This window comes from Anarhichas minor, unplaced genomic scaffold, assembly GCF_050575085.1.
Source record: "Anarhichas minor isolate MPS153535 unplaced genomic scaffold, ASM5057508v1 ptg000043l, whole genome shotgun sequence".
Taxonomy (NCBI): Eukaryota; Metazoa; Chordata; class Actinopteri; order Perciformes; family Anarhichadidae; genus Anarhichas; species Anarhichas minor.
In genome coordinates this window covers 852,775-865,193 of record NW_027466489.1, presented here as the reverse complement: position 1 = coordinate 865,193, position 12,419 = coordinate 852,775, and the positions used below count along the sequence as shown (strand labels likewise).

The following is a 12,419-nucleotide window of genomic DNA, read 5'->3' as shown; positions in this document are numbered from 1 at the left end:
TATACGCCAGTATGTGTATGTTCACGTGTAACACTGTGTTTCTCACCCTGCGGCTGTCTGGATGGATGGTAGACCTGGAGGTCAAAAGGTTGTGTGTTGGTTCTCTGGACCACAGTGACGTTGCCTCCCGTCCACTTGTTTGCCTTTGCCAGCGTGTTGGTCCTCCAGTCCGTCCAGTAAACCTCTCCGCCATACATAGTGACGGCAAAGGGATGTGACAGATACTCATGTCCCCTCAGAACCTCGATCAGCCCAGAGCCGTCGTACTTGGCTGAATAAATGGCATCAGACCTGCATACGGCACAACTTTTCAGTTAGTTTCTGGGTGTATCTGAAGGACACCGAATGTGCATCAAATGAAGGCGTTTGTGTGAGTGTGTTCATGTCTGTGCCCTTTTTATGACCTGGCATCGATCCAGAAGATGCGTCGCTCTAGATAATCCACAGTGAGTCCATTTGGCCAGCCTCCGTTGCCGGTTTCCTTATGGATGGTCTTCCTGCCTTGCCCACTCATGGATGCAGCTTCAATCCTGGGCAAGCTGGCATCCCAGTCTGTCCAGAAGAGGATCCTGCAACGTCATTCCACAACATGCAGTTATCAAAAGATTATGCTGCAATAGGTTCAGGATCAGTGTGTGAAGCCAGCTCCACAATCACAAACATGTTTACCCTTTAAATACGCCTTTAAATGCCATCATCATTAATTGTAAATGTGTTTTGTTTGATGTTGGCAGGAGGTACAGTAAGCATACCCATCCCGGGGATCCAGGGCGATAGCTCGAGGGTGCTCCACCTCCCCAGCCAGCAGCGTGGTCCTCATGGTGCCGTCCAACTTGGCCACCTCTATCTGATCCAGGTTGCTTTCCACCCAGTAAATGTTTCCTGCTATCCAGTCCACTGCCAAGCCCTCGGGAGTAGCCAGCCCATACTGGATTACCACATCGAAGCTGGTTAAAGCTACGAGGACAGACGAAAAGGATAAATGGTAAACATGTTTTGTTTCGTGTGTCTTTTAAACTTTCTTACTTGACTTGAAGATATGTCATCTTATCCCTTTTTTACGAGGACTACAATGGAAATTCAAACCGTATTGAGTTTTTAATCCTTGACAAGTTCAACTAAATGTCAGTACACTTTGATTGTTTGTGAACTCTATCTAACATAGTGGAAAAGAAAGAATTACCAGGCATCATCCATCTTTGTTTAAACCTGCTGGAGAACTCTGATCTAGTCATATTTCAACTTGCTACTCAGTAAAATAAAGATTCCTTCGGGGCGCTTAATTTTCTTAATGAATTCACACAGTATTTCAATATGTATGGATGAAAGCTTCCGAGGGCTGGGATTTGCTGACGGCAACATTTCAGATTACACTGTAACCCGAAGCAGTGATCTGCTTTGCTTCAAGTATTTACAAACGTATGCAAATGTAATCAAGCTATTAGGATTCAAAGCTAACATTGCATCACAATCTGTGATTCCTGTAATCAAATTGTTAAGCTATGTTTGGGAGAAATCACATGTCAGTACGATAAATGAAAACATAAATAAATACAGTCGTGGCTCAGCAGGGGTTGTGATACCACAATTTCAGAGAGAGAGAAAACTAAATATGTGGTGTCTTGCTGGGCTAAAGAGACACATTTTCCAGCCTCTCTCTATCCTTTCATTTTTCCACTGAGTCCCTAATCAAAGGGACAGGGCTAATTATTTGAGATGAGTCATTATCCTGTCTGAAGCAATGAAAACAACACACTCTACTGTATGTAGCCCATTAGCTTAGCAAAGGAAACGTGGCACATAACAACTACATGCACAGAAAAATACATAAATGCAACACGACTAAAGTGCAGACTTGTACACGTGATTTGCTCATTTATTACTGCTGTGGTGGTGATAGGCCGTTGTTTGTTATGCACACTGGTCATGATCGACCGGTCTGGCCTTTATGAAACCACATCGGATTTTCTGCTCACAAGAAGCCACTGGAACAGCACCGACAGTGCAGCTTACCGACAGCAACATGCAAAAAACCTGAATAGTTTACCAGATATTCTTGCCTGCTAGGCCTCGTCACAAACAGTTAAATCACAACAAAGTAGTTATCACTGAAATTGATAAGTACAAATGGTTGACCTCAACAGAACTAGAATATATGTTCCCAGTGTGCAACACCATATTTAGAGATTCAAATGTTATGACTCATAGGAGTCCAGTAACTTGCTTCTGACATTCAATATTCCAAATATCTATCTTCACTTTATCTGATGGTGTTGTTAATTAAATTAATTTAATTAAATGTTAATAACCACAACCAATGTGCACCGATGTAATCTCTATCTGAGGAAGACCACTTGATGTGGCTGAAAGCTCTGGAAGAAATCTATATGGTGGACCTTCCTTTTACATCAAAACCTAAAATATCTGTAAGTAGCATATATTTAATCCTAGATGGTACAAAAAAGTATTTTAAGCAAATTGAACGTGTCAAAAATGCTCACCGCCGTTCTCGGACAGCTTGCCACGATAGATCTTGTCCTCCACCACATCGGTCCAATAAAGGGCGCTCTCGCTGAGATGGAAGTCCAGGGCAATGGTGTTCCTCAGGCCCGGGACCAACACACTGAACTCTCCTTTATTCAGATCAATGCGGCGGATCTCGTGGCGGTTTGAGAAAATGATAAAGGGCTTGAAAGGATCTGCGGAGATGAACAAGATATATCAGTGAAGAACAAAGCAGATGGTAAAGGGTTAAAATCCTTGTTACTCAAAATACTGCAGAGCAGCTCTGCTTTACAGCGTGGAAAACATCGCAGCTATGTTACACTGCAGTGAATGACTTGTCCAATGACAGAGGGGCTGTGTTGAAAGTGGCTCTAATCCTGGGTAATTAAAACACTGAGTAAATAAGACAGGAGTTATCTGTACCTAACAGGCAGCCAGATGAATGACAGGGTGCTGGCGGCTAGCCTCTAAGACCTGGCAGTGAAGAGCACAATCATAAATTCATGTTGCCTCATTGGCAAGTTGCTGCAGGGAGAGAACTATATTCTATATGTGGATAATAAAATTCCAAGCTGATTTCCTGTGACCGAGCAGTTTCCATTTTTTTTTTTACATCTTGTCCCCTCTCTGACTTAAACAAAACGCTTATCTGTTCTTCACTTTGTTCTTTAATAGTTCAGATTCTGTCTTTTCATAAAATAATAACAATGACAGCTAGGAACCAATGCCCAAGTCTTTTTTTTACGTTTTCTTAGTCATTTACACACGTGAACAGTATTTAAGCTCTTCCTCTTTTCTGTCTCCAGTGCTTCGTCTATTGTCCAAAGGAGTATCACATTTTGGCATACCGAGTCTTCTCTAACCACAGTTTCCTGCTTGGGCGGCTTCTCCTTCGGTTGATCCCAAACTCACACCACATTTCTGGATTCTGCAGCCTTGAACCCTGACCAAGCCCAGAACCCAGTCACTTCTCTAGCATCCTCCCTAACAGTACAGCTACAATCAATCAAATGTTTAAATTCTTCACTGATGTCTCTCGCCTTCCCCCGATCCTTCCCGCCCACCATCTCCCCCTCTTGTTCTGTTCCCTCGGCCCCTTACCCGTGCTCTTGCAGTTCTCCATGTCAGGCTCCAGCTCCCAGCCCTCGTAACAAGAACATTTCACACTGAACTTGTCCTGTTCGCAGCGTTGACTGCACTTAAGGTGTTTGGCACAGAAGCTCTGGATTTGACAGGTCTTGTTGTCGAGCCCCAACTCCATACCCAGTGGGCACGAACAGATTATCCCCTCGCCAGGGGCCACTGTGCAGTTATGGCTGCAGTCGCCATTGTCCAGTGAACACAGGTCTGTAAAACAGAGAAAATCAGATCAGGACTGACACAAGGGATAGCTACACAGAACTCTTATTTTAAGATGCAGACTTTTACTCGCTGTTATGGCGTTCCCTGTACTGAAACGCAGCCTGGGCACTGTTGTTTCTTACCGCAGAGTTTCTCATCGGAGCCATCTGGGCAGTCATCCGTGCCATCACAAAGTTTCTCTGCAGGCAGGCAGATGGTGGAGTCGTTGGCACACACATGGTGAGAGAGCTTACACACCAGCGCCTCACAGTTGTCCTCGTCGGAGTTGTCCTCACAGTCGCTGTCTCCGTCGCACACCCAGGCTTTGCTGATACAGCGTGCTGGGGACAAAAGGCGGGGTTACCTTAAAAATAACTACTTAAACTAACTTCACGTACTTCTCATTCATTTGAAGTATGGTCCCCTCACCAGAGTCCCTGCAGCCAAACTTGACAGCTGGGTCGCACATGTGTGTGACGCCCTCACAGTTCTTCTCGTCGCTCAGGTCCATGCAGTCAGTGTCTCCGTCGCAGCGCCAACGCAGGGGGATGCACAGGCCGTCCATACGACACTGGAACTCATCTGTATGACAACCTCCAGGGGGACGCGTGGCTGCGGAGAGAGAGATGTCATTAAGACTCTAAAGTGGCATTGTCTTCAATCCTTGCCTGGATTAATTACATCAGGACACACAGTCTTGAGCAGAGACAATGTGCAGCATCAAAAGACTGTGAATACAAAAGCTAATGAGCTGTTTGTTGGAACTCTGGATGGCAACAAGTCTTAGCAATGGGAAATACTGACCAGATTCAAGGATGCGTTCAGAGGGTCATTGCTTTAGTCATAAACACCAGCTGCCAATGAATCATTTGTGTTATTGTTTCAACGTTGCTCTTAACAGCACAAGCATAATACTGAATAGATAATTATAAGTAGGTACTGTATATCTTCACAGTTATTATATCACTCACTAAACGACTAGGGAGATTAATTATGTGCCAGTGTGACTAATGGGGACCAGGGACCTGTTACATCTACTGACTACACTGTAAATACTAGCTATGATTTTAGTGCCTAGTGCAGTCCAGGGAATAAATGACAAAACAGTGTGGAGATGCAACCATCCATCCATGATAATAACGACCACCCATCTCAGCAGTGTTCCTTGAATACTGTTTAAAAAAGGACCAGCGGCTATTTGTTTGTGAATGGTGGCTTTTAACGTCTGCTTCAGCTTTTAATATTGACTTGTTAATAAAGGTGTTTCTTGGTGACTGGGACGCAGAGTACTCGTTGCATCATGTGCAGGTTCTTCAGGCATTTCCATGTCCAGGTGTGCATAGCGAACCCAAGGCACACGTGTAAACAAGTTGGGATCAGGAGAAAGCCATTAACATGCATCATTAGTGGCTGGTATCAACTGCGGTCAGTCCCATCAGCTGCAGCAACTCATATTTATGATCACGTAATCTTGCCACAAATAATTACTGAGATGTGGTTTTATGCACAAATAAACCACACTGGGGTACTGTGTTTATAGATTTTATACTGAACACGTTTAAGTTATTTCAGTTGTCTTAGTTACAGGGTATAGAATCGTCCTGCAGGTGTGCTGTATGAACAAGGACAGAAAGTCAACACCGAGGCAAAACCAGCACTCTTTGACAGCAGCTGTGGATTAAAAACTAGTGAAAAGTTATTATTATTATTTAGGCATAATTTTGCTCTTGACATCTCTTGACATATTGATATAAAAAAGGTTTGAAAACGACCAAGATTTAGCACTGTATTTTTGATATGAAGTTTCTTGGCAAATGGAAAAGCATTGTTGCAAGCATGGTGGTTTGATTAAAATTTGTTTTACTATAAATCCTTATTTCCTAGATGTTACTACTGTTTCCCCACTGTTCCACCTGATCGGCAATGTTGGAACACTGACCCTGATTGGTGCAGTTTGCGTGCGTCTCGTCGCTGTAGTCCCCACAGTCGTTATCTCCATCACAGGTCCAGTAATCTGGGATGCAGCGGCCGCTGTTACACTTGAACTGAGCGCTGGAGCAGGAGTGACTACAGCCTGCCTCGTCGCTGTTGTCCCCGCAGTCGTTATCTGAAAAACAAACACAATCAAACAACACCCACTCTCTCACATTATGAGGCACCCACTGCCTCAAGGGGAACAAATGTAAATATAAATATGCAGAAAGTAATTGCTTTTCTTTCACAATTAACACAGTGACAGAGAAAACAATGAAATACAAATGAAATAAGAGTATGAGAGATGAAAGTAAATAATGACAGAAACTGCATAGATCAGACCATGCACCATGAGGGAATGTACCGAGCACTGATACATTGAGCCTGGCAGCAGAGCATCATAACTTAAGCACTTTTATGCCCGTACTAATGTAAAAGGGCAACCTGATGTAAAACCACATTTCACAGCATTTAATTTCATAGTAATCAGGGAAACATACTCTGTGGTTTAACTACTTTTTTTCCATTCAGCCTGACATTCTATTAAACCTTTACCAAATTTAATTGCATTCAAATAAATTATTTGACTACACTTTTCGCTTGACTGAATAATGCATTACAATATATCAAATCTAATTTAGCTTCGAACCTATGTGCAGAAGACTACAGTAAACGAAGGAAAGCAGTATTGGCACGTGTGGCCATGTTCAATGCCGAAAAGCAGCCCTAACTGTTCCTGAACTGAGTCCTAGAACTAGGCTAGCGTCATGGCTGTTGTGGTGCATGTTGATCTATGCACTAACCGGTCAGGTTTGGACAATTCAACTCATCAGAGCCGTCCCCACAATCCTTTTCTGAAAGACAGAACCAACGGAAGACAGCAGAGTGGGCGAACAGCACAACACAGTACAACAAAACCAACAACAGACAGCAGAAACAGTAAAGCTAAAAACACACAAACGTACAAGGTGACAAAAAGAAGAGTGTGCGCTAATATGGGGGTGGTGGTAAAACATGCACAGCAAACCTGTGACAAAGGAAAGCAAGTGGTCGCCACTGTAAACGGGCATACAGGAGAAGAGGAGAAGAGATACAGGACAGACACTAACCATTATCACAGCGCCAGTTTATGTTGATGCAGCGTCCGTTGTTGCAGGTAAACTGGGTGAGGGGGAAACACGTGGGGTAGGCTGTGGACAAAACTACAATTTAGAAATTCAACGTTAAAACAACCTCTAATAACAGCTATAAATCACCCATCAGCTATAGACCAAACCACTGAAGTTGACCAACCACATGATGCAGGTTCATCTGACCGATCACCGCAGTCATCATCCAGGTCACATGTCCAGGAAATAGGGATGCAGCGCCCACTGGCACACGAGTATTGATTAGGCGGACAGGTACGAGCTAAAAGACAACACAGCGGAGCTCATGTCACACGTGAACGACTGAAAAAGACCCGTCAGATATTGGCAGGGTGAATAAGCTTGTTTGTGTACCTGAGCAAGTGGTGTTGGATTCGTCCTCATCGTTCCCGCAGTCATTGTCCCCGTCACACAGCCAACGCAGAGGGATGCAGCGGTTGTTCTTGCACTTAAATCGGTCTGTAGGGCAGGTGTGCTGGTCTGGAGAGAAGAAAGGACGCGTTAAAGGGCACGAAGAAGGAAACAGAGAAAATGTGTAGACTGGAGAGATGACAGTTGCAAATGAGTGAAAAAGAGAGTAAACATTCTCGCTGTTTTGGACGGGTGTTTGATTTGTCTGGGACGGGAACAACCGTTGGTCTCCAAACACAGACAGACAGACGGACAAGCAGAGAGAGAGAGCTTTTCCAGATCCACGGATATTGCTACATATAAACAGACACTCACTAGATTCTGCTCTCTCATTTCATTCTGGCATCACCAGATTGTCAAATTCAGACTGCCTGAGGTCATCTGACTCAGTACCAACAGGCGGGGTAGCTGTTTAGAAACCATGTTAGATTAGGTGTGTGTGTGTGTGTGTGTGTGTGTGTGTGCGTGTGTGTGTGTGTGTGTGCGTGTGTGTGTGCAGTAACTCACGGCACAGATCAGGAGCTTCGTCGCTGTTGTCCAGACAGTCGTTGTCTCCGTCACACTTCCAGCGCTCCTGGATGCAGCGGTTGTTTTTACAAGCAAACTCCCCAGGCTGGCATTGAGGAGGGGGTACATAAGACGGGTTGGCTGTGGAAGGAGAAGTAGAGGGAAGGAGGAATAGCAGGAATGTGAAATACGACTGCATGAAGAAAAATACAGTTTTGAATGACCAAAAATGGAGGGTTCATGGAAAACAAAAAAGTATAAATCCATAAGTGAAAATCCACCTCACCTACTGTAGACTGAAGCTGAGCTGACTAGTAATTGCTTAACGAAAAAAAGACATGCCGTATATGGGGTGGACAAAATAACAAGATAAACAGGGTGTAGGGTACACACATCCAGTAAACTTTGTGCTGGAACAAAAACAACTAAGGCAAGAATGAATGCGAATGCCACGACTCAAAAACCTGGTACTTGTGGCACAATTATTGAAACCACTACCGCATGTAGCCCATAGTATGGTATGACAAACCATAAAGCACATTGACACACAGGAATTCTAAAACACACTTTTTACAAATAAATGAGATTTTAGATATTAGTGTCTTATACTTAGCACATCAGTGTGCAGTTGGCATCTAATAAAAGGGCTATTCATTGTGTGCTTGTGTGTTAAGTTGTGATGCAAAAATACCATTTTTAGAAGACTAAATAGTTCTGAATGAAGTGTTTGAAGATGAAAGATATCTGGTTTTGTTTTTGTGTGTGAAGAGGGCCCTAGTTTAGAGATTGCGTTTCAGCATTTGCAAACATCTGTAATACAGTGTGCAGATTTTTTGTTTGATTCCTGCCTTTTAATGTTTGATTTTCAATGAGACTGGGTCATAGCTAGGGCTTTGGTGGTGTTATATTGGATTGGATTGGATTTTATTGATTTTTTTTAGCAACTTGAGGGTGGGCAAAATATTAGGAACACCTCGATTATTCTAGGCTTCAAAAATAGTTTGTATTGGGCTGCGTTACATTATGCAGGTGCTTATATTTCTACATTTCTTCAAATATTTTTGTCAAGCAGTTCCAACAAAACAGACAGTCAGAGTCACACAGCTTGACTCATCTTGTCCAACATACTCAGTAGAACATACAAAGCATTCATGTTTGAATTTACCTTTGCAGCTGGTGTTGTCAGCTGGGTCTAGTATTTGGTCTTCTGCACAGGCACACTGCCTGCCGTCTGGTATAGCCAGACACAGACTGCTGCAGCCGCCATTGTACACACGACACGCATTAGAGCCTGCGAATAAACAAACATGAATATGCAGATACATAAAGTTAATGCAAACACAAATTAGCACAAATTATGCCTCAATAATATTCACATTGGACAGTGATAGTTTCTTGATTAACATGGATTGATGGATGAATTATCTATTTGTAATGCATTTCCAGTCACCTTGCTGCTGCTGAGCATCGTACATGCGGATTTCAAAGATGGGCGGTCTCTCGTTGCGCAGCAGAGTGGCGGTGCCAGTGGTGGTGTCCAACTTGTAAATGCTTCCACTACGATACTCGTTCCAGAACAAGAAGTGTTTATAGTGGCACAGACCAAAGGCGTGGTTCAGTTCCTGACCTTCATACACCGTCTGATGATGTAAGAAAAGCAACATGATGGTAAAGTATGCTTTTGAAAAAGCAGACTTACAGCACTGTCTATCCAGAACAACTGCACCAAAACATGTTTGTATTCATTTGACGGAACTTCTTTGTTTTCTACCGATTAACATTTGAGTTAATTATGCTGCAAATCTAAAAAATAATAAGCATCAAAGCAATGGTGGTAGTATAAAGCAGAACATAAATCTACAGTATGTGGCCCTAAAATAACCTTTTCTGTGGTATTCAGAGTATGCAAATAAATATTTAAATTTCATTAATTTTATGTCAACCATAACATTAGAAATCTTTAATGCTTTATAAAAAAACACCACCAAGCCAACACACAGGCCAGTGAAAACAAAATAGCATCAATACGGCCACAAGGAGTGACCAGTATTATAAGGGCTCAAGCCCACAGACTATGAACTGCATTGTGATGGACCACCCACAGTCCTCCATTGCTGCAAAACTCATTCCTTTGTACTGCAGCTCGCTCACAGCTCGTTATGTCAGAATAATCCTCCACCTTGATTCCTGTGAACCACGCTGCAGTAAAATAATCCCGATGATGGTGAGCGAGTGCTGACCTTGCGCTCGGTGCTGTTGAGGTAAACCATCTCAATCCGGTCGTAATAGGCGTCCACCCAGTAGAGGAGGCCCTGAGGGATGTCCAGGCTGAGGCCGTTGGGCCACAGCACAGTTTTGCTGGTCAGGAACACGTTTCTGTTGGAGCCGTCCATCCAAGCCCGCTCAATTTTCCCTCGCTTGCTCTCCTTAGGGTCCTCCTCCCAGTCTGTCCAGTACATCCACCTGAGGAGGCAACAAGAGAACTGTCATGGGTACAAGCACTGAATGAAATGTGATAGTAAGACTGCTCCAGGCTCATCCTGTGAGTACTGACTGTCTACAACACTGTGCAAGACTATACCCCCCCCCCCCCCCGCAGGAATATGACTGACATTAGCTTCAACATTTCATAGTTTGTTTTCCATCTGTCTGCTTCTCTTCCTTTTCTTTCTGTGAATGTATCCCTCTCCTCCCTCTACTCGCTGAGCCTGATTGATTACAGGCATTAGTGGAGGCGAGTGGCTTTCCCCTGGGGAGTGTGTGGACACACATCACCCTGCCGCTTGCAATCCCAAAAGTGTGTGCGTGTTTATGAGCGTGCGCTTCTCACAGCCCAGGAGGTCATTATCAATAGGACACATTCATACACGGCAAGATTAAGCACTATTTGAAACAGTACGAGACAGATATGGGTGTCTGTTAATAAGCTTGGGGAGGAAATCTACCATGTAATGCACCATCTGTTTTAATAAATAGCGCGTGATAAGTGAAATCAGAAGGGACGTTACATTTCAGGGTGGTTCTGCTGGAAATTGTGAAGAGACACAGACAAGAGGGGAAAAAAAGTGATGCAAGTGGTGTATTGTCAAATCAATAAACAGCTCATACACAAGAGATAAGGGAAGCTGTGACAGAAAGAGAGCGGGGAGACTTTGCTGAGACGTGAGTGACCAAGCACTTGAGTCATCTGAAATGACCACCAATCATTATCCTTCACCGTATGTTGCCTGACCACAGATAAGCACAGACAGACATGCATGCATCATACATACTGCCACCTCAAAGTCAAATTATAACTGCTGCCATCACCTCTCAACTCTTCACCTTGTTCAACGATCTGTATTGTTTTTCTTTGGAACAAAAACATCCAATTCCATCCCCCCCCCCCCCCCCCCCACACCCCATCTCTTTGTCTTACCCGTGCAGAGGATCCACTACAATGGCTCGAGGGTGAGTCATTTTTCCCTCGATGAGGGTTTTGCGTGTCTGTGAAGCCTTTTCCAGCCGAGCCACACTGATGGTTTTCTTAGGCCCGTCATCTGTCCAGTACAAGTTGTCAGCCATCCAGTCCACAGCTATGCCCTCCACTGTGTGGATTCCTGAGACAAGCACAGACTGTTGGTGCCTATTGCTGCTGCAATAAAACCACTACTGACTGCATATTCTTTCAAGAAGTGTAAACCGGGATTTACGTTTTTTTATATCTTTTTTATGTCAGCCTTGATTTGATACAGGATTGCTGCCTGCTGATTCATACAGCTCATTGAAAAAAGTATTGTTATCATGGAGACCTTTAAATGTTTGCCAACTTAAATTTGTGGAAACACTTCAAAGTAGTCCATTCGTACTCAATGGCATAACCTTGTTGTTTATCACCTCTATATTTAAACCTGTATATAATCTCATGCATGCATTTTTGTTCAAGAGAAAATGTTTGCCCAACGTCTTACAGCCCAAACCTGGGCAGAATCCTTATAACTTGAATGTGAGTGTGCATGTGTAACCTGGGAAAGAAATCACATAGGAATGGAATTTAATTTTCACAATCCTTTGTCAAATTAGTTGTCATTACCCTACCTTCCTTCACAATGGTATCTCTCTCTGTTCCATCAATCTTCTGTCGCCCGATGATGTAGCTGGTGGCGTCGGCAAAGTAAATGAACTCGCTCTCAGAGTGAAAGTCCAGAGCTCTCGGGTTCATCAGATTCTCTATGGGGATCATGTATTCATCTGGTACTTTGACGTTCATGTCCATGCCCCTGATGACTCCTGGGCGACCTTTACCATAGACCAGGAAGAGCTCATGCTCGGGTTCTGCAGCAAGAAAACACAAGTCTGTAGCTTAGTGCTGAATTTATATCTACACAATTCACTTATATCATGTTCTTTTACAATTTCTGTTGAAAAATATTTTTTTTAAACAGACGCTGACTCATGACTGTTTGTTTCCCCAAATAATGTGTATTGATTTAAACACGTAAATAAGGTGTAAGATCGGCAAAAGCCCAAAGTGAAAATTAAGTTATCTTAACT

At 43.4% G+C, this 12,419-nt stretch overlaps 1 protein-coding gene across 2 annotated transcripts in view; it reads right to left on the bottom strand.

The window, feature by feature from the left end:
* LOC142970245 (low-density lipoprotein receptor-related protein 1-like) overlaps positions 1–12,419 on the bottom strand; it is an 84,067-nt gene that overhangs the window by 29,313 nt on the left and 42,335 nt on the right. Inside the window, exons 11-27 of one of the 2 annotated variants that reach the window (XM_076110341.1) lie at positions 11,964–12,200; positions 11,305–11,485; positions 10,127–10,349; positions 9,337–9,526; positions 9,052–9,177; positions 7,887–8,027; positions 7,323–7,448; positions 7,114–7,230; positions 6,930–7,022; positions 5,786–5,953; positions 4,276–4,458; positions 3,990–4,187; positions 3,607–3,852; positions 2,502–2,699; positions 753–957; positions 405–569; positions 47–291 (exon numbers count right to left, since the gene is read on the bottom strand). In XM_076110341.1, the coding sequence (XP_075966456.1) occupies positions 47–291; positions 405–569; positions 753–957; positions 2,502–2,699; positions 3,607–3,852; positions 3,990–4,187; positions 4,276–4,458; positions 5,786–5,953; positions 6,930–7,022; positions 7,114–7,230; positions 7,323–7,448; positions 7,887–8,027; positions 9,052–9,177; positions 9,337–9,526; positions 10,127–10,349; positions 11,305–11,485; positions 11,964–12,200 (3,042 nt within the window). The remainder of the gene's footprint in view (positions 1–46; positions 292–404; positions 570–752; positions 958–2,501; positions 2,700–3,606; positions 3,853–3,989; positions 4,188–4,275; positions 4,459–5,785; positions 5,954–6,929; positions 7,023–7,113; positions 7,231–7,322; positions 7,449–7,886; positions 8,028–9,051; positions 9,178–9,336; positions 9,527–10,126; positions 10,350–11,304; positions 11,486–11,963; positions 12,201–12,419) is intronic. The other variant, XM_076110342.1, reaches the window with a different exon arrangement.